The 19,098-nt window shown below is 43.3% G+C and overlaps 1 protein-coding gene across 3 annotated transcripts in view; it reads right to left on the reverse strand.

The window, feature by feature from the left end:
• Positions 1-19,098, reverse strand: part of RAI14 (retinoic acid induced 14) — a 94,013-nt gene that overhangs the window by 21,494 nt on the left and 53,421 nt on the right. For all 3 annotated transcript variants that reach the window (XM_081929635.1, XM_081929636.1, XM_081929634.1), the window contains exons 3-4: positions 14,266-14,396; positions 432-520 (exon numbers count right to left, since the gene is read on the reverse strand). In XM_081929635.1, coding sequence (XP_081785761.1) covers positions 432-520; positions 14,266-14,396 — 220 coding nt within the window. The remainder of the gene's footprint in view (positions 1-431; positions 521-14,265; positions 14,397-19,098) is intronic.

Genomic DNA, 19,098 nt, shown 5'->3' on the forward strand with positions numbered 1-19,098 from the left:
CCTGGATCAAAAAGCCAGCTCGGCTTAGTCTACAGATGCGGACGAAATGATACACTAGGTTTTCAATACATGTAGAGTATTGAACAAACTAAAAGTGCCAGATTTAACAAGGTGTGTGCTGCACAACTGTGAATCCAGCACAAAAAGACAGAGAAGGGGGGACACAGTACAGAAGTAGGTGGCTCACATTGCAGGAACTACCATCTCAGATGCAGCGTCCAACATTTCAAATTAAACTGAAGAGGTTGGAGAGATCACAAGGGTTGGGGGTACTGCAGACAGCCCTGGGCAAGACGATTCATCATAAGACACCTGCACATGCTCATTTGTAAGCTGAGCATGCAAAAAGCCTATTTACATGTGTGGTGAAAGCTCAAAAACAGCAACAAGGGGAGCAAAGGGGTGGGGACCCCCCCCCCGAGTTTGGGTACCTGTCGCATCTTGTGCTGTTACATCCACACCGTGAGTCATCATAATCCTGAGGCATTCTGCCTGCCCTTTGGAGGCAGCCAGGTGGAAGCTGAAAAAGAGAGAGATAGATTGCAAGTCATCTGGTTCAATTCCATTATCTCCAGCTCCGTTGGCATTACTCCACTGTAAGCAAAAAGGAACTGGTAGGTTAAATTTCCTGTAGATCGCAGTTAATATGTGCCTTCAGGAGAAATTAATGTCTTTGGAATTTTCTACATTTCTACCCCACCTTTCCTGCTAAGAACTCAAGGCAGCATGCTCACCACTGCTCTGTAAGGTAGGCTGGGTTGAGGGATAGTATGACAGACCCAAGATCACTCAGTGAGCTTCAGAAAAGAAACAGGATTTGACCTTGGCTTCCTCAGAGATCTACATTGAAAGAACATTTACTGGTACTGCACTTATATTACATTTTTCCTCCAAGTAGTTCAAGGTGGTGTACATAGCTCTCTCCCTCCTCATTTAATCCTTACAACAAACCTGTGAGATAGGTTAGGCTAAGAGACAGAGACTTGCCCAAAGTCACCCAGTGAGTTTCATGACCAAGTGGCGATTTGATCGCTGATATCCTAGGTCTTAAGGATTGCCACCTTAAGTTCAGTGTCCTGGTGGACTGAACTGTTCTCCATCTAAGAAGTTGTTGTTGTTGTTGGTGGTTTCTTCTTCTTCTTCTTCTTCTTCTTCTTCTTCTTCTTCTTCTTCTTCTTCTTCCATCACTCATAGCTGAGTAAAATTGTCTTCCATGAACATGGTATTAACAGTGAGTCCGTAAGTGACTGTGGAGGTCAATTCTGGATCCTCACGTCCTTCCACAGTGGAGACATAGGTTTCAGGACAGGAGCTGATCACGGTGAGGGTTTGCCAAACATGCCTTCCTCTTAGGATATTTGTCCCTTTCGTCCTGAGTTCGAGCATCTTCAAAGTCCATAACACCTTTGGTAAAGGCTGTTCTCGAATTGGAGCACTCACTGGCCAGTGTTACCCAATTGTCTGTGTTTATACTACATTTTTTAAGATTTGCCTTGAGAGAGCCTTTAAACTTCTTTTGTTGACCACCAGCATTACGCTTTCCATTTTTAAGTTCGGAATAGAGTAGTTGCTTTGGAAGACAATACATGGAAGGCATCTGAACAACACGACCAGTCCAACAAAGTTGATGTTGAAGAATTATTGCTTTGACACTGGTGAACTTTGCATCTTCCAGTACACTGGCATTAGTTCGCCTGTCTTCCCAAGTGATGTGTAAAAATTTTCAGAGACACCATTGATGGAATTTTTCAAGGAGTTGGAGATGGCGTTTAGAAGTGATCCATGTTTCACAAGCATACAGTAAGGTACAATAGCTTTGTAAACAAGCATTTTGGTTTCTCTGTGAATGTCCAGTCTTCAAAAACTCTGCACTTCAATCGGGAGAAAGCTGCACTCGCAGAGCTCAGGCAACACTGGATTTCGGCATCAGTCTTGGCCCTTGTGGAAAGATAATTGCCCAGGTAGGAGAAGTCATCAACTCTTTCCAGCGTTACATCATTGAGTTGGATTTGTGGTGTTGCAGAGGGGTTTTGTGCTTGTTGGCGCAGCACTTTGGTTTTTTGGATGTTGAGCGATAGGCCAAGCTTTTCGTAAGTTTCTGCGAAGATATTTAGGATGGTCACCCAAGGCGGTAAGGTCAAAGGGGAGGAGCTAGACACCTAAGTTTATTAACAGTACCATTTACATTTCCCCACCCCATTTTTAGCTGGCTTTGCCACTGCAGCAGATAATGACCAAATCAAGTATTTTAAAATAAACCAATTCTTTAAAAAGGCAAATCGTTCAAGAAGGTCCGTTAGAGCCCACTGAGAGAACACATTTTTGGACGACAAATCTATTTACAAATAACTAAGAACTAAAACTTGCTTACCAAGGCACCAATGAATTGAACTTTATAAACAGTTTGTTCCCAGGAAATGTTCTCTAAACTATGTATACATGGTTGGACCGGGAAGAGGCAACGTTCTAGCCAACAGTTTGGCTCATAACTTAGTTAGGACATAGCATGATGTAAACATTCAAATAAAACTAAATCCATAACACTCAAATAAGTTTACAAAAATAAAGAGATACTTGGGTAGAAACGTGCGAACCACACTTCTGGTGTGTATACATTTTAACAGTATTTGCAATAATTAAAACACTTGGAGGAACGAGTTGGCTAAAGTGATGGTGACATTGATGACATTAAACTTTGTGGCCATTAAACTTTGTGGCCTTTGCTTGCATAAGAAATCTGTGCCACAATACACTTTACTTGTAACGGTTTGATTTTCATCTTAGAGACAAACAGAAAAAGTCTTCACTGAGAGCTCCATATAAGCACCCAGTCCCTTCTAGGTGGTGTCAAATAAAATGACTTTCTGGGAGAACACATGCTCTCCACCCAGAAGGCAAAACTGGACAGCACAGTTATCCTGCAACAATACCTACCTATTTCAACAAATAAAAGCAAATAAAACTGAATGCATAAAAAGCAGGACCCCCCCCCCTTTTTGGAATGCAGGAACAACTAAGGATTTGTGCCTTTGACAATATGGGATCATTCAAGAACACAGTATATGCAACTCAAAGCACAAGAAAAGTGCCTGTTCTATTCTGGGAACACATTTAGATATATTTATTTGCAGTGGCGCTGTCTGCAGTACATTCTGAACTCTTTGCACATTGTCTAGAGGCTTGTTTTGAGTGAAAACATCCCTTTCCAATGCAAACTATTTGCACCCCCTTTTTCCTGGGGTGTATGTCCAGTCTCTTTCAAAACAGCATGTCTCCCTTGCCAACAACCCCTTGGTGATTTATGGCTTCCCGGTGGACTAAATGCCTTTGCCCAAAAAAACAAAATTGTTGAAATAAGGATGAAATTGCCGTATTTTTCGCCCTATATGACGCACCAGCCCATAGGACGCACCTAGATTTTTTGGGGGGGGGGATAAAGGGGAAAAAATTACCCCCCCAGGCACGGGGCTGGGGAAGACCGAGCTTCCCTCGACCCCAGCCCCCAGAACGGGTCCGAGAGCGAATGGCGAAGGTGCGCGCAGCTTTGGCATCGCTCTGGGAGCTTGCCGGGCTGGGGGGATAGCTTCCTGAAGCCTGGAGAGCAAGAGGGGTCGATGCGCACCGACCCCTCTCGCTCTCCAGACTTCAGCGAAAGCCTGCATTCGCCCCATAGGACGCACACACATTTCCCCTTCATTTTTGGAGGGGGAAAAGTGTGTCCTATAGGGCGAAAAATACGGTATATTAGGGCCTCTCCGGTAGTGGCGACAAACATAGAAACCAGAGGCTCCAAACATGGACTTCTTTAGCCTGCCTATCATTGCTTTTAACCACAACTAGGCATCTATCAAGAGATACTCCCTTCCTCAGCTGCTGTGGAGGAGAGGCTGTGATTTCTATGCCCATGGGATTTCGAGTTGAGGAAAAGAAAACAATCCTTCCACTTCCTTCCTTGTTCCAAACTCAAGGACTCCTTTCGTTCCTCCAGCTCCCACTTCAACAAAGCCAAACGCATTCCAGCTGCAAAGTGAAGGAGCCTTGCCTCAGCCACTTTCAGCAGATGTGATTAAATTTGAAGCCATCTCTTAGGACCAGTTTGCACATGGATGCTCACCGTTCACTGACCACAGCAACAAACCTTGGCTCGCAGTTGCGCTATGAGTCATCGTAGCTTCCCCACCAGGGAAAGAACTTCAATTTGGACTCAATACCTTTTCACGGGACACCGTGTGCATGTTAGTGTGAGGGCCTTCAAGTGATGAGCATGCGCGATGTAGAAGTACTCAGAAGCTTGAGGGGCCGTCATGTATCTGGCCGCAACACAAGACTTTTGCAGCACAGGTGATCCTTATGGAAGTGGGCACATAAGGAGCCAGGAAGAAAACCTTTTATACTTTTACGATACGATAATCTACGATAATCTTTATTGTCATTGTCCCATACAGAACAACAAAATTGGAAAATCTACATAAGACATTCAAAACCCAACAAGCCTGCTATCCCAACCTGGCTAGCCCCCTAAAAACTCTGATACCCCATTTTAAAATACAATATACTCCCATACAGACTCCTTACAATGCGTTTAAAACCAAAATCGCATTTGGGTAGAAACTGGCGGCTAGACCTAGTCTTTATAACCCTGTACCTTCTTCCAGAAGGCAGAAGCTGAAAGAAATCATTTCCGGGGTGTGCACTATCCTGCGCTATCTCTGCAGCTTTCTTATGACACCTGGAAGCATAGATTTGATCCAAGGTGGGAAGAGTGCACCCAATTATTCTCTCCGCAGTCTTTACAACCCTGGACAGCATTGTTTTTTCCCCTGACTGTGCAGGGTGACTGGCAGACAAGATGAAAGGAATCTTGGGAAGGGGGCAGAGATAAGCATAGAGATAAGCATACACCCCTTGCTAATAAAAGCAGTAATAGCAGTGGCTACAAATTCGTGGAGGATAAGGGCTGCTGATGGCTACTAATCCTAGTGGCTGTGTTCCATCTCCACTGCCAGGCAGTTGATGGGAACCAGAGGAAAGGAGAATGCTCTGAGGAGCACATAGTGTAGGAAGTATCCTTCCAGTGTACCATGATAGGAAGACTCATTGCAAACAAACAAGGGAGGAATGGTTATTAAAACGACAAGACTTAGCTGAGATGGCAAAACTGACATGTTCAATCAAGTCGTTGTCAACATTTACTAGATTGGAAACCTCTCAGACTTTGTGTGTTGAAAAGAAAAAGAAATGGTATTTGGGTTTGAAGGTTGACGATAACGTTGGTTATCTATAGAAAGTGGTCATCCTGGGTGTTTTACTGGAGTGGATGAGTTGAATAATGCTGACTGACAAAGAATCGAAAGTTCTTTAGTTTCTTAACTTTTCTTTCTTTCTCTCTCTTTAATCTTTCTTCTAGCTCTATTTCTCTTTCTTCCTCCCTTCTTTTTTTGATGGATCTATGTTTTTATTTTATCTAGATTAATATTTCAGTCTGAACAAAAAAAGATACTTTCTTTTGAAAATCTAATAAAATTTATCCCCCCCCAAAAAAAATAGAGAGAAAGTGGCCTTAAAGTGAGTCAGATCAATGGTCCATTTTGTTTAGTGTTGTTTATGTTGCCTAGGAAAGATAGAAATTGGGCTTCAAACTCAAATCTTTGTTTTTGATCCTCTTTTGCTTCTCTGCACCATAGTTAAGAGAAGGGACACGGGTGGCGCTGTGGGTTAAACCACAGAGCCTAGGGCTTGCCGATCAGAAGATTGGCGGTTCGAATCCCCACGACGGGGTAAGCTCCCGTTGCTCAGTCCCTGTTCCTGCCAACCTAGCAGTTCGAAAGCACATCAAAGTGCAAGCAGATAAATAGGTACCGCTCCAGCGGGAAGGTAAACGGTGTTTCCGTGCACTGCTCTGGTTTGCCAGAAGCGGCTTAGTCATGCTGGCCACATGACCCGGAAGCTGTACGCCGGTTCCCTCGGCCAATAAAGCAAGATGAGCCCTGCAACCCCAGTTGGTTATGACTGGCCCTAATGGTCAGGGGTCCCTTTACCTTTACCTACCATAGTTAAGACTAACCACAGTAGCAGGTTTAGAAGTAACAAGGCATGATTTGTATAAAATCGAATCAGAATCTTCCAGTTTCCTTCCCATGGCCATGCTGCCATTTGTTCATGTAAAGCTAAACGGTAGTTTAGCATTACATTTTAACCAAATCAGTTTGTGGAACTAAGTGCAGTATTGATGGAGACTATTCTTCTTTGCTAAGAACTCATCTGGCTAAAGTGCAACTTTTTTTTAACGTAACATTGGGGAAGTAACACCTTATGTCCATGCAGCTGAACAAATTTTCACACCATTTTAAGGGTTTCTCATTCCCAGCTCCATTTAGCCTCCTGAATTCTGCTGTGAAGCTGATGGAAAAATAGGCCTAGTGAATTTTTAAATGTTTAAAGATGCCAAGAGCTCAAGCACTCCTTGCGTAGCTTGCTCCTAGCTAAAGCCTCTCTCAAGAAGCTGGAATGAAACATCAGCACCAACATGCAGTAGTTTTGTTACTTTGATCTACAAAGAGAACTGAAATAAACCACTTAAGCTAATCATGGAAGTTACTCAGTTTTTTTTACTCAGCTACCTCCGCAAGAATTGGATGCATGTGCTGACACACCACATCAAATAGAAACAGGCACCATTAATAAAAAAGAGAAATTATGCCCCCCCACTCCAGTCATTTAAGAGGCTCCAGATAGGGTTAAAGGGTGTAACTCATTTTCCTATACTTTGTTTAAAAAATATAGGGGGCAGATTTTAGATTATGTAGCAGACATTAAGCAGAGTTAGAACTTCATTATCTTATTTTTTAAAAAAACAACAACAAAAACAACCACCCTAAAACAAACAGACATTAAAATCAAGTGTGGTCTAGCACGTGTTTGTGTTTGTGGGTTAACCCTTCCCCTCAACCATTGCAGTCCAGAAACACACACACACACGCACAGCAATGGGTAAAATGGTTCCTTTGGAGCCAAAGGGAGGTTTTGTTCCTCTTGCTCTTTTGCAGTGTGTGTGTGTGTGGGGGGGGGTATTTTAAAGATAGTGACAGGGGAGGGGAGGGTGAAAGCTCCCCTCCATAAAAACTGTGATCCCTTATCCAGACTGCTCCCCAAATGCACTTCAATGCCTAGTTTTAGCAATTGTGGCAAGCCACACATTTTGCTTGGCCCTTAAACAATTCCTTGAGTCCCACTCCCTCTACAGAACCCCCTGAGAGGAATGAACGAGTGAGGCAAAGGATGCAAGTATTCTTTTGCACCTGCAGTCCCCAAACTGAGCTAGAATATTCTCCCCAAAATTTCTCACAGCCAGTGGAGGAGGATTTAGGAACGTTTCAGGCATTAATCTGTCCACAGGGGTGGAGAAGTATTTAAGATTCCTAGAAGCCAGTACAGTATCCCCTTTAAAGGTCCCCATCCTTTTTATAGCCCTGAAATTAACTCTATGGCAAGCACAGGACTTCAAGCTGATTTCTGGTAGACAATCCTGCAAGGTCAGCAGATTGCAGTGTTTGGTTTCAGTAGCTGGGCCTCACCCTAGATGGGAATGGAGCATCCAGCTTCTTCATTTGCAGCCCCCAGTTAGAGAGAAAGAAAGAAAGAAAGAGAGATTCCTTCTTCCCATTCTGTTGCTTCCCTTGCCCTGACCTCAGGTAGATTTGGGACATTGGTTCTCCCTGTCATGACAATGGAATTGGTTCAGTAGTCACCCTCAGTGGTTTCCAACTTGGATCTGGACCTGTACTTCCCAAAACCTCCAGAAGATGGAGTTGGTGAATGGGTAGGAAAACAGCTTTAAAAACCAGGCTGGCAAGTAAATTTTGAGGGCTATGTTTTGACTTGAGCAAGGGCTTAAAATGGCCTGCCACACTGGCTCTTACCACCTTCTCCCTTGGGAGCCAAGACTTGGGCAGATGGCTCTTTACGCCTCTCCATGGCAAATCGAACAGCAACCAAAGTTTTGGCAGGAGGGCTGGTGGTATGACATATTCTGCTAATGCTTGAATGCGGTACACTCCTGCAATTCTCCTGCAATGCAATCGTCCTGGTGTCATTGCTGCAGGAACTCAGATAAATAAGCAAGGTGCTAAATGGCTCCTTATACCAAACTTACAGTGGCCAAAATGAAATATCTAGTTGCCATTTGGGGGGCAAGATGGCTCTAAAGTCTTATTTTTCAAATGATGGGCTGACCGATTGCAAGTGGCCAATGGCTACTTTTTAAAATTGCTAATTAAAAAAAATATATTTTGAATATTTTAATGTCTGTAAACTGCCATGTCTGTCTACAAATTCTGTTAGGAGAAATAAAGTATTTTAACATATTTTCACAGATTGTCAGGAATATCTAACCATATCTTCCTACCCAATCCTTGGTTTATTGAAGAGGCATGATTTAACTACTTTTTTATTTTCCCGCTATTCTGGAGATGAAGAACAAAAAGGGGATGAAGTAAAAAACCAATTGACTTTGTGCTTAAGGAAACAATCATACAGTCAAGGTTTTTTGTTGTTGTTTTTTTCAAACAAAACACATATGCATTATGATGAAATTAGGGCATGAACTACTTTCTGGACCTGTCTTGCCTTAGGTAAAGAAACCTGACCTTCACTTTAACAATTTTAACTAGCAAAAGATCAGCCTGTTGAGTGATTTAAAAAAACAAACAAACCAGGAACACGCTTTATCAGAAAGGGCAACTCTGTTGTCACGCTCATTCCAACTTAAAAGCTGTTCATCAAATGATCCGAGCTTGTAACAAAAAAGGAGGAGTAGAATAATGCTACAGGACGGAACAAAAACCCACACCCTTTTAGGGAGTTTCAGAGTTTTAATCAGATTAAGTTATAAATACAATTGTCAGTCAAAACAGCAATTATAACATTTCTTGAATTTAGTTTGAAATCTTTGGCAGAGACCCACAAAGGCTAGGCATAAAACACTTTTTTTAGAGACTATCTGTTCCTCGATGCCTCATAGGGGTGTATGCAACAAAGTCATCCAGTTTGTGCAACAACTTCTGCTTCAACTCCATCTCCCTCCACCCATCACACACTCTAAATCTGTCCTGGGACCCCCTCCAACCCTTTAAAGCAAATTTGAGGGAGATGCAGGACCATGCAAAGATGAGTGGCAGGCCAAAGTCACTCAGTAAGTTTCATGACAGTGTTTCATTAATGGGTAGCAGCCTGCTTCAACTTTAGCTCTCTTTTGCAGCGTTGTAAATAGAAATGATTCTGCAGTTGAACGCAAGAGGCACCTGTTGAAGCTTCTTCAGTTTTCCTATTTACCAGTGCAAGGAATTTAAGAGTGCGAGAGGAGCCTGTGAGATCAGGCCAATGGTTCATGTGGTCAAGGATCTTGGTCTCACTAGTAAGTAAATTGCCGTATGCCAGTTGATGGAAATCTCAAGTAGGGAAAGCACTATCAGGTCCTGCAATCTTGTGGTTTAACCCACAGCGCCACCCGCATCCCTGATGAGCAAGGTACAAATGCTCTAAATATCCTGCTCCCTCTTATTCCTGTGTCCGACTGCACCCACACAATTTTAGGTCTGTAAACCAAAGTTTTACCCACCTCCTACAAAATTACCTTAGCTAACCTTCCCAGGTAGTTTCAACTATGTCATCAATCATTGAGAGCAACTTCTGCCAGTATCATGAATTCACTGCAATTATCATGCTTTTCCAAGGTGTATCTTGTCCTAACCTCAGCTGAACCACCACCACCTCCCCTCCCGGGGGCAGGAGGAGGATCTGATGCGCAAAAAGACAAATCTCCTCAGGCATATTTCTGTGCTTCTTTGAAAAAAAACAAGGAAGTAAGTCACAACAAATGTTTAAATACTTTTGTGAAAAGCCACTGAAGTCTTTCTAGTCTATGCACAGAGATCAGCTACATCGTTTAGTTGCTGCTTGCTTGGCATTCGTGAAAATTGCTTAGCGTTCGTGAAAACCCCAAACTTGGAATCAGGACTCCAGTTTCTCTAAGGCCAGTGAAAACGACATGTGCTGCATAAAAAAAAACTAGAGGTAAGAGAATGACATGGGAAGGGCATGTTCCACATAATCACATCAATCATACTTTATTATTGATTTAAAGGAATTTCCGTTACTACACCTTTATCCAAAATGGTTCATATAAACATTTTTAAATCGTATAATCCACAAAACAACATTAAAAGCAACATAAATCATTAAGTAACAAAGATAACCCAACTGAATGGAAGGAAAAAAACCACTCAACCACCCGTTTCAACTATCTAGGCAAATAAAGACTTTTTAAACTTGGTGCCTGGAGGAATACAGGATAGATGCCTGGCATATGTCTTTTGGGAGAGCATCCCAGAGTCGGGGAGAGAGGGTGCCACACAGCACACCCTCCCTTTTGTATAAGCATAACGTATTTCCTCCATGAACCAGAGCAGGAAAGGATTCGGCCTACAGGAACGGCAACATCTGTGTGGAATCTGACGACGAAAAAGCAGAAACACTTCCACACTAGCAGCTAAAATATGTGAGCAAATGTCGTGTAGTAGTTAAGAGTGATGGACTAGGATCTGGAAGACCAGGGTTCAAATCCCCACTCAGGCATGAAACCCACTGGATGACTCTCACACACTGCTGTTGTGAGGATAAAAACAGGAGAAACACATTGAGCTTCTGGGGGGAAAGCAGAGGAAAAAAATAAAATATGTGAACTGGGCCAGAGAGCCTGCCAGCCTGAATATGTTTTATTAGTAGTTCTTATCTCAGATGATCCAAGCTAGCTCAGAACTGAGTACATATGTGGTGTTTTCCCCTCCTAAACGGAGAATCTTCTTATATGAGAAGGAAACAAACAATATTCACAAGCAATAGCAGTTCCTACTTCTCTCAATATCCCACCTATTCTACCAGGTTTGGACTATGATGGTAATAAGCCAGATAGAGCAAAGTTAGCATGAGTGCAGTGCAAAGGGTAAACTCCTGTTTTAGCATCAGGGAAGGCTCTTGGAAAGGGGGGCAATGTTGATATGTTTCAGTCGACAGTTCCATTACAATAAAAATACAAAAAAACCCCATCCCACTGGGAGAATTAGTTGCATAACAGTCTTTGTCGCTGTATTTTGGTCTTTGTGTCACCTCCAGACTAATTATGTAAACACACACACCAGGAAGCGATTCAGTTATGGGATCGATAATTCATTCATCCATGGCTACATCGTAAAATGAGGCTGCACAGATCTAAGGCTGGGAATATCAGCTAAGGCATCTCTAAGGGCAACTATGCAGCAGAAATGAACTTTGCTCTTAGACCTCTTTTATAGCTCCGTGAGACAGATCATTATCAGGGGCCCCTACCTGTCAATCACCTGATATCAGAATGATGGCAGGCGCAAGGTGCTTTGAAGTCCCACAGCCAGGTCCTCAAAGCACCTTGAAAGGCGATCCTAAACCAAGTTTCTTCCTTTTGTTTTAGCAGGAGAGAAAGTGGCGTAGCGTGGGTTGTCAGCACCCGGGGCAAGGCAAGTAATTTGCGCCCCCTAACCCGTGGATTTTAGCACTCGAGTGCGAGCGTCCCCCCGAGATGTTGCGCCCGGTGCGGCCGGCCCCCCTGCACCCCCCACGCTACGCCACTGGCAGGAGATTCTGATGCAAACCCAGGTAACAACTGTTTCCTGGTAAAAACTGATCATGTAATGCATCATTTTCCAGCTGAGGAAGCTTGAAGAAACACACTCTCTTGGGATTTACAGAGGCTGAAGAATCTAATCTCAGTAAAGAAGTGTGTGCATGCAGCCAAAATAAACAGGACACTTAAATTTCATGTGCTTGAGTGTTTTTGGGAACCCAACAGACTGTATCCAATATTAGTCCTGCTCACAGTCAAATGAATAGATGTGAATAACTTAGGTCCATTGATTTCAATAGGTCTACTCTGAGTAAAACTTAGTTGGCTACAGCCCACTCAAATTCTTCCCCCCCCCCCCAAAAAAAAGGGATACAGATCCTTTTAATGCCATATTTAAGATGCTACGGAAGAGGATTCCGTTCAGGTCACTTTCAGACAACACCATCGTTCCGTTTCTTTATTCAGCGTGGTGTAGTGGGTAAGAGCAGTGGACTCGTAATCTGGTGAACTGGGTTTGCGTCTCCGCTCCTCCACATGCAGCTGCTGGGTGACCTTGGGCTAATCATGCTTCTCTGAAGTCCCTCAGCCTCACTCACCTCACAAAGTGTTTATTGTGGAGGAGGAAGGGAAAGGAGACTGTTAGCTGCTTTGAGACTCCTTAAGGGGAGTGAAAGGTGGGATATCAAGTCCAAACTCTTCATCCAAACAGAAAACGCTGCTGAACAGAACTAGCAGAGCAAGCAAGAAGCCAAGCGTGTGGCTCCATAAACAAAGCCTGGAGGGCTGTGCTTTTCAGCTTCATAGTGTGCAAGAAGTTGCCCAGGAGTCACTCACTCTCCCTATGAATGGCTCTTCCTCTCTCCCAATCTGCCCACATTTTAAAAGCCTTTTGCTTTTTCAAGGGACGTGAACCATAAAGCTATTTCTCAACTGTCCAGAAAATTGATTCTTTTTGTGGCTGTAAAACATTAATGCCAAAAATCTTGTGCTTCTATTTAAAGAAAAAGAAAAAGGCATGGCAAACTCTGCATGAGACATCAGAACTTGTACTGGAACAGGAAACATATGCAAATACCTTTGAGGTTTCTGGTGTGGGACCCACGGCCCTCCAGATCCTCTTTGACTACAAATGAGATCGTCCCTAACCACTGGCCATACTGGCTGAGGTTGATGGGAGTCCAAACACACACACACACACACACGGAGGACCACAGATTCCCTGTCCCTGTCTTGTGTAGTAATATTTTTTAGAAAGCTGCCTATCCTTTATTGCATTATTCCACACAAATATATTACAGGGTTTCCTACACATGACAATAGCATGTCTAAACCATACCTGTCCCAATTCACGTGTAAATAATGATGGCAATCAGGGTGTGATTTTTGCACAAAAATGAGAGTTTATCAAGAAACACTGAACTCTCTCCTGTCCACAATTCCTTCTCCCTAGCTATTTCTCTCCAGACTTGAGGATACTTCGCAATACTGGACCACAGGCAGACAAAAATTGTCTTGATAGGACACACTATGGAAGAAAGCAGAAGACGACAGACACCTTGGCGTACATCATTTGCAGAGCCCTCACTTTACAAGTTATTAGGGCAGACCTGCATTTAATTTAAAACCAATTATGTGATGGATTGTTTGGCCCATAGAAAAGCAGGAGTGCTCTTTCTGAACCAATCTCCTAATCAGTGTTAGCAATTTGGGGGCATGAGTCCCTTAACCACAACTCCTGCACAAATTTCTCCTTTCCTCAGTTTGATTAAACCAGTGCATTACATCTGCATCAGCACCAAGGTTAATGCCAAGTAGAACTGCCTTCCTAAGCAGGACTTTGCACTATAGATTTGTATAATGGTATTATGACATGCAACTTTTTTATTTTCAGCTCCTTCCCTAACAATCCCTAGCATGGCATTTGCCTTTTTCACAGCTGGCACACACTGGGTCGACATCTTCGTTGAGCTATCTATGATGGAACACTTTAAGGCACCAGCAGCATTGTGCTTAAAAGACAATCTTGATGAAACCTGGGGAAACACAGGGTTTGAGAAGTACCAGTTTAGGCAGCACAAATCTGATGCAGCAGCAGGAATAGACAAGTGATTTTCAGCATGCTCCAAAGGGCCTTGAATGGGTGTAAATGTCACTGAGTTGAGGTTAACATCAACGCAAGGGCCATTGGTAGAACATTTAGCAACAGCTGAAGAAACTGCCACTGCACTGATACAGCATGTAAGCATGGAGGAAAACACACTTTGAATCAATTTGACTCTATTCTTTTAACATGGGGTGTCTTGCTGGGTGCAGGTGGAAAATTTGATTTAACAAAAACCTTGGACACTCATAGTAAACATGCTGCATGGCTGATTTCTACAGGAAATGCACCGTACTTTGATTTAAAACAGTGGTGCCTGACATAATTATTCCAGCAATGAAATAAAATAAAAGTGTTTGCAAATGAATTAGGCATAGCAGTGCTAGGATCTGGATGAGCCACTAGCGTGAAGCACTAACTCACAATATTACAAGTTCCCAACAAACAGGAATTTTATTTATTTTTTGGGTACGGAATAAAAAATGGTTGCCGTCTTAGCTAAGCTACTTACGCAGTCTTGCCCTCACTGTCGTGTTTGGTGGCGTTGGCTCCCTTTTTACCCAGCAGCGATGCCACTTTCTCTGCGTCGCCATGCTCCACAGCTTGCAGCAGTCGGTCATCATTCTTATTCCACTCATTGGTCTGGAGAAGGAAGGGGAGAGAGAGAGAGGGAAGAAACAGCTCACTAGAAAGAAAGACTAGGTAGCGCCTTTGTTTCCCTTAAAACCAGTACATTAGCTTGTGAAGGAAAACACACCCTTTCTCCACAAAGAGGGCTATGAACAATCTATAATGGACCATTCTAGGTACAAGAACGTCACACAAGACCTTGCACAAACTAGAGCCACTGCACACACACACTTTGCTTGGATTGTATTCATTTGTCCTCTGCATACTAGTGTGACTCCTCCTTCTTGCAACGGGTGCTCCCCTTGGTCAAATTTTTATTTCCATCTCCACAGGAACATAGGAAGTTGCCTAACACAGAGGTGGACCATTGTGCTAGCTAACTCAGTATTGTCTACACTGATTGGCAGAAACCTGCCAGGGCTTTAGGCAGGGGACATTCCCACATGCGAGAGATTGAACCTGAGATGCAAAACAGATGCTCTACCACTGAACTGAAGCCCTTTCCCATCCTCAGTTTACACCAGTGGTGTCCAAACTTTTTTCAAAGAGGGCCAAGATCTGATGAAGTGAAGGGCCGTGAGGGCTGACCAAAGGGCCGACCAAAGTCGTTAACCTTTTTGTAGGACTGAAGTTGTTGAGTTTTTTAGGATATTACCCCAGGAAATTAACTGTCACAGGGGCTGGATTGAACCAACCAGTGGGCCAGATTACACCCCTAAAACAGACTTCGGACATGCCTGGTTTACATGGAACTCAAGGAGGCATAAATGGAGCTCCCTGATATTTGTCATCTCAAGCCCTGACCAAACCTAGACATGCTTAGCTTCACCCAAGGATAATGCATTATGTTCCCTCTCACCATGTGCCCTGAGCCTTAAGGAGCTAAACACCTCCCTACACTTCAGGCCATTTTAGGCACCTGAAAATGGTCTCTGGCCCATAGAAGCTTACAATGCCATGATATATTTGTTAGCCTCTAAAGGTAGTACAGGACTATGAGTAAAGTGATCAACCCTTGTAGAAGGTGCACTGGTGCAATCTCTCATATTGTGGTACACTAGCGCACTACTGCAACTCAAAACGCAATGCCTGCATTCTGCCTTGTGCATCAGAGCCCTTAAGAAATTGGCTGCAAAGGACTGTTAGGAAGGAGACTTCACATGTACTCTCACCCATAATAAACTGGTCCTCATTGAAAAACAAAATGTGGGACTGCATTTGCTTGGAAGTATCTTCCCCATCAAAAACATGCAGAAAGCCCCACTGAAACTTCGGACACAGCTATGTGCTCTGAAACCTAGTACGTTTAAGCTGCAAATAGTAGGTAAAGCAACTCTTTCACATGCATAGAATTCACAAATATTTACAGTAATATTCCCTCTATCGCCAAGGAAGACAATGCTGTTTGACACAACGAAGGAAGGGAGTTGCCTCCGGTACTAATGAACTGCGGACACTGCTGCAGCTGCAAGCCAAGCTTGCATCACAGCTTCACGATCCAAGCCAAGAACTTAAAATGAAAAATAAACTTGGAACAAGCTACCATAACCCAGCTGCTGAAATTCAGCTTGGATTTTTGCTCCATTTGCTAGTCCCCATGCAAGTGGGGAGTTCTCTGCAGGCATTCACACTAACCCTATTTGGGCATTTCCTCACATGCACAGCTGTCGTCATGCAAGGGGAGAGCACATAGGAGTCCACGCTGCCAGCTTCATCACTGTCCACATGCTGAGAAAGTGAACTTCAGCGGCACACTGCCTTTTCTACCCATGAAGGCTCCCCCCACTATTCTGAACCCTGGATGACCAGGGTTCTAAACCATGGGAGGATGCTCCCAACAAGTAGAGGCTGCAGAAATTTGCTTTCCTAAAACATGGAAAGCAGTGAAGCCAGTGACAAAGAACCTGGCAGATATGCAGAGGCAACAGGCTTGTGTTCCAAAGGAAGGAGAAAACTGTGTGTGTGTGTATGGCTTTTCAACAACAACTCTCCCCAAACCCTCTTTTTATAGCCCTCGCACACCAATGCTTTGTGTTCAGCACGGGAACACCAGTTCACAAAACAACAGATGAATTCTGCTCTGAAAGCAAAGCTGCATCCTAAGCAACCTTGAATTTCAACATGGAAGCGGTTAAATAAAGCAGCAATTCACCGTGAAGACATAAAGGGGGGCAGTTGCTGTGACTGTTTAAAAGTATCTGCATTGGATTAAGTCCACGAAAGCTTATGTCATAATAAATGTGCTAGTCTTTAAGGTGTCACAAGAAACCGTTGTTCTTACTTAAAAGCAGTTTTAAGTAAAAAGGTGATTGCAGGCATGTTTATTACAATTGTATCCCACCCTTTCTCCAAGGAACTCACGGCAGATTAGGAGGCGTTATTCCATTTCATAATAAATCCTACCCAAACCCCTGTGAAAAGCGTTAGGTTGAGAAAATGCAAGCAGATGAAGAACAAAGCTGAACTGATCTGAATCAAGGTTTCCCTTCTCAGAGTTCAGCACATTATCCATTACTCAACCAACTTTGGCTAGTAAAATCCAAAGGACCTCTAACTTCATGCCCAACAGGAACCATAAATCCATTTGCCAAGATCCCCAACTTGTGCAGAGCAAGAGAAAGGGGGTCACCCTCTTACTCAGAATCATTCTCATAGCCTAGAGTCCTCACAGCCTAGTGCAAGTCAGAGAGAACTGTCTGTCTTTGTGACAGTCTTTTAGACTCTCATCTATCTGGTTTTGACCTCCTCAATTATTGGCACAAAGCAATCAGCTTCAGAGAGAACTCAAGCAAACTTGGAAGTGCTTGCATTCACACGTCCACATTCTGGCACACCACGGCTAACATTACACTTCTTTCATTTGGCCTTTCCTACAATAGTTGCACATTTAAGTATGTATTTATGCAGAGCAGCCTGTAATTACAGCTTAACAGCACTATTTTTCTTCCACCTGTATGGGAAGCTGAGAACCACTTGCATTCAATGGTCATTTTACTTTAGACCATATATAGCAAAACAACAAAGACAAAGCAACGAAACATGACAAGGTCTAAAGCAGCATGGCCACCTTAATGGGCAAAAACTCTTGGTCATTTATGCTTGTCCTGTGCCTAGAAAGCATAGGTCCAAGCAGCTTGGCCTTTCCCCCAGAAAACCTGCTCTTCAGCACTAATTCAGAACAAATGTCAATCTGCAGAAAACCCAATTGCTGTTTGTTCTAACTCAGCGCTAAACCGTGGACTTTCCCAGTGGAAAGCAGTGGGGCAAACGGAAGTGTGATTGAGCCCTTTTTGTTAGCTACCAATGGAAACTGCCTATATAACGGCCTTAGCTCCTTGGAATAGCTGGCTATGGTCAAATATATTGTCCATTAATAGATTACCATTTGATGGTCAAATGATTGGCATCCTAGCCGTAATGCTCTCACTTCCAGAGGTGCAGCCCCCAGAAAAACGAGATATATGAATTTTACAGTTTAAGTTAAACTAAAGGCTACACACCAAAGGATCTCGAGTAGGGAACAACAAACAGAACGCTGTCACCCCATTACAGAAAAGCAGGTCTTGACACTTTGCACCTCATCCAAGTTGTCATTTGACAACCATTTACCACTGGACTTCGCTCCCTTCAATATTAACTGACTTCTGGAGCAGAAGGAATGCAGTAGCAATGATACACAAAACAGCACTCAAATGCAGTTGCAAAATTCTTTAACACCAGCATGTGTGTGATTTAAAAAACAATAAGATCCAAGAACCTTAAAAAGTGACCTCAGTATGAAAACTTTATATTTCCAGGATTATATTTTTGTTGCAAAGGAACTCAAGACCCATCTAGTTCAATATTCTCTGCAGCAGCTTTCCCTAACCTGTTTCCCAACAGGTGTTTTGATTACAGCTCCCAACACTCTTGACCATTGGCCAAGCTGGCTGGGATGGATGGGAGCTGTAGTTCAAAACAGTTGGGTACCAGTTGGGAGAGGCTGATCTACACTGACTGAGGATGGCTCCCCAAGACTACAGATGAGCACCTTTCCCAGTTTTATCTGGAGATGCTAGGGACTGTACCTGGGCCCTTCTGCATGCAGAGCATGTGCTCTACCACTGAGCAATAGTTGTATACATACCAAAATGAAAAGATGGCTTATAGTGCATACCACTAATTTTTCAACTCAAGCTTTCGAGGCAAAATTGAGTCAGGAGAAGGAGCAACCAACAGTAGAGGCCACATAGGGTATGAGGGCCTCCCACTAAACAAAGAAATATCCTTAAATTACCATATATGATAATTTTGTTGTATGTGACAGATATAAAAATAACTTTGGTTATTTTTAACTTTTTTCTCTGCAAGAAAAGTGCCAAGTATAAAGCTCGATTGCCTCTCCTAATTCAAAGAGACACGTAGTGGGAATTTCCTGGAGACCAAGACATGCAGTGACAATGTCATCAGTGAAGAGCTTCCTACCACTTTTGCCATGCATGTTAATTAGGAGAGGGATCCAAAATGTATTTTGCACAATGGCCCAGAAGTATGGCCACCACTGGCAACAAATTCTGTAATTGCTCTCACGTAAAACTGGTTACAGGGAGGAGGAAGACGTTACTATGGAATCACCAAACCATCTCAATGGATTTTATTTTTTTAAGGCATGTGATGTAGTGGCTAGCATGCTGGGACTTTGAGCCGGGGCCAAATTCCTGACTAGGTCAATTGC

Source organism: Podarcis melisellensis (assembly GCF_964234715.1).
Source record: "Podarcis melisellensis genome assembly, chromosome: 11".
Lineage (NCBI taxonomy): Eukaryota > Metazoa > Chordata > Lepidosauria > Squamata > Lacertidae > Podarcis > Podarcis melisellensis.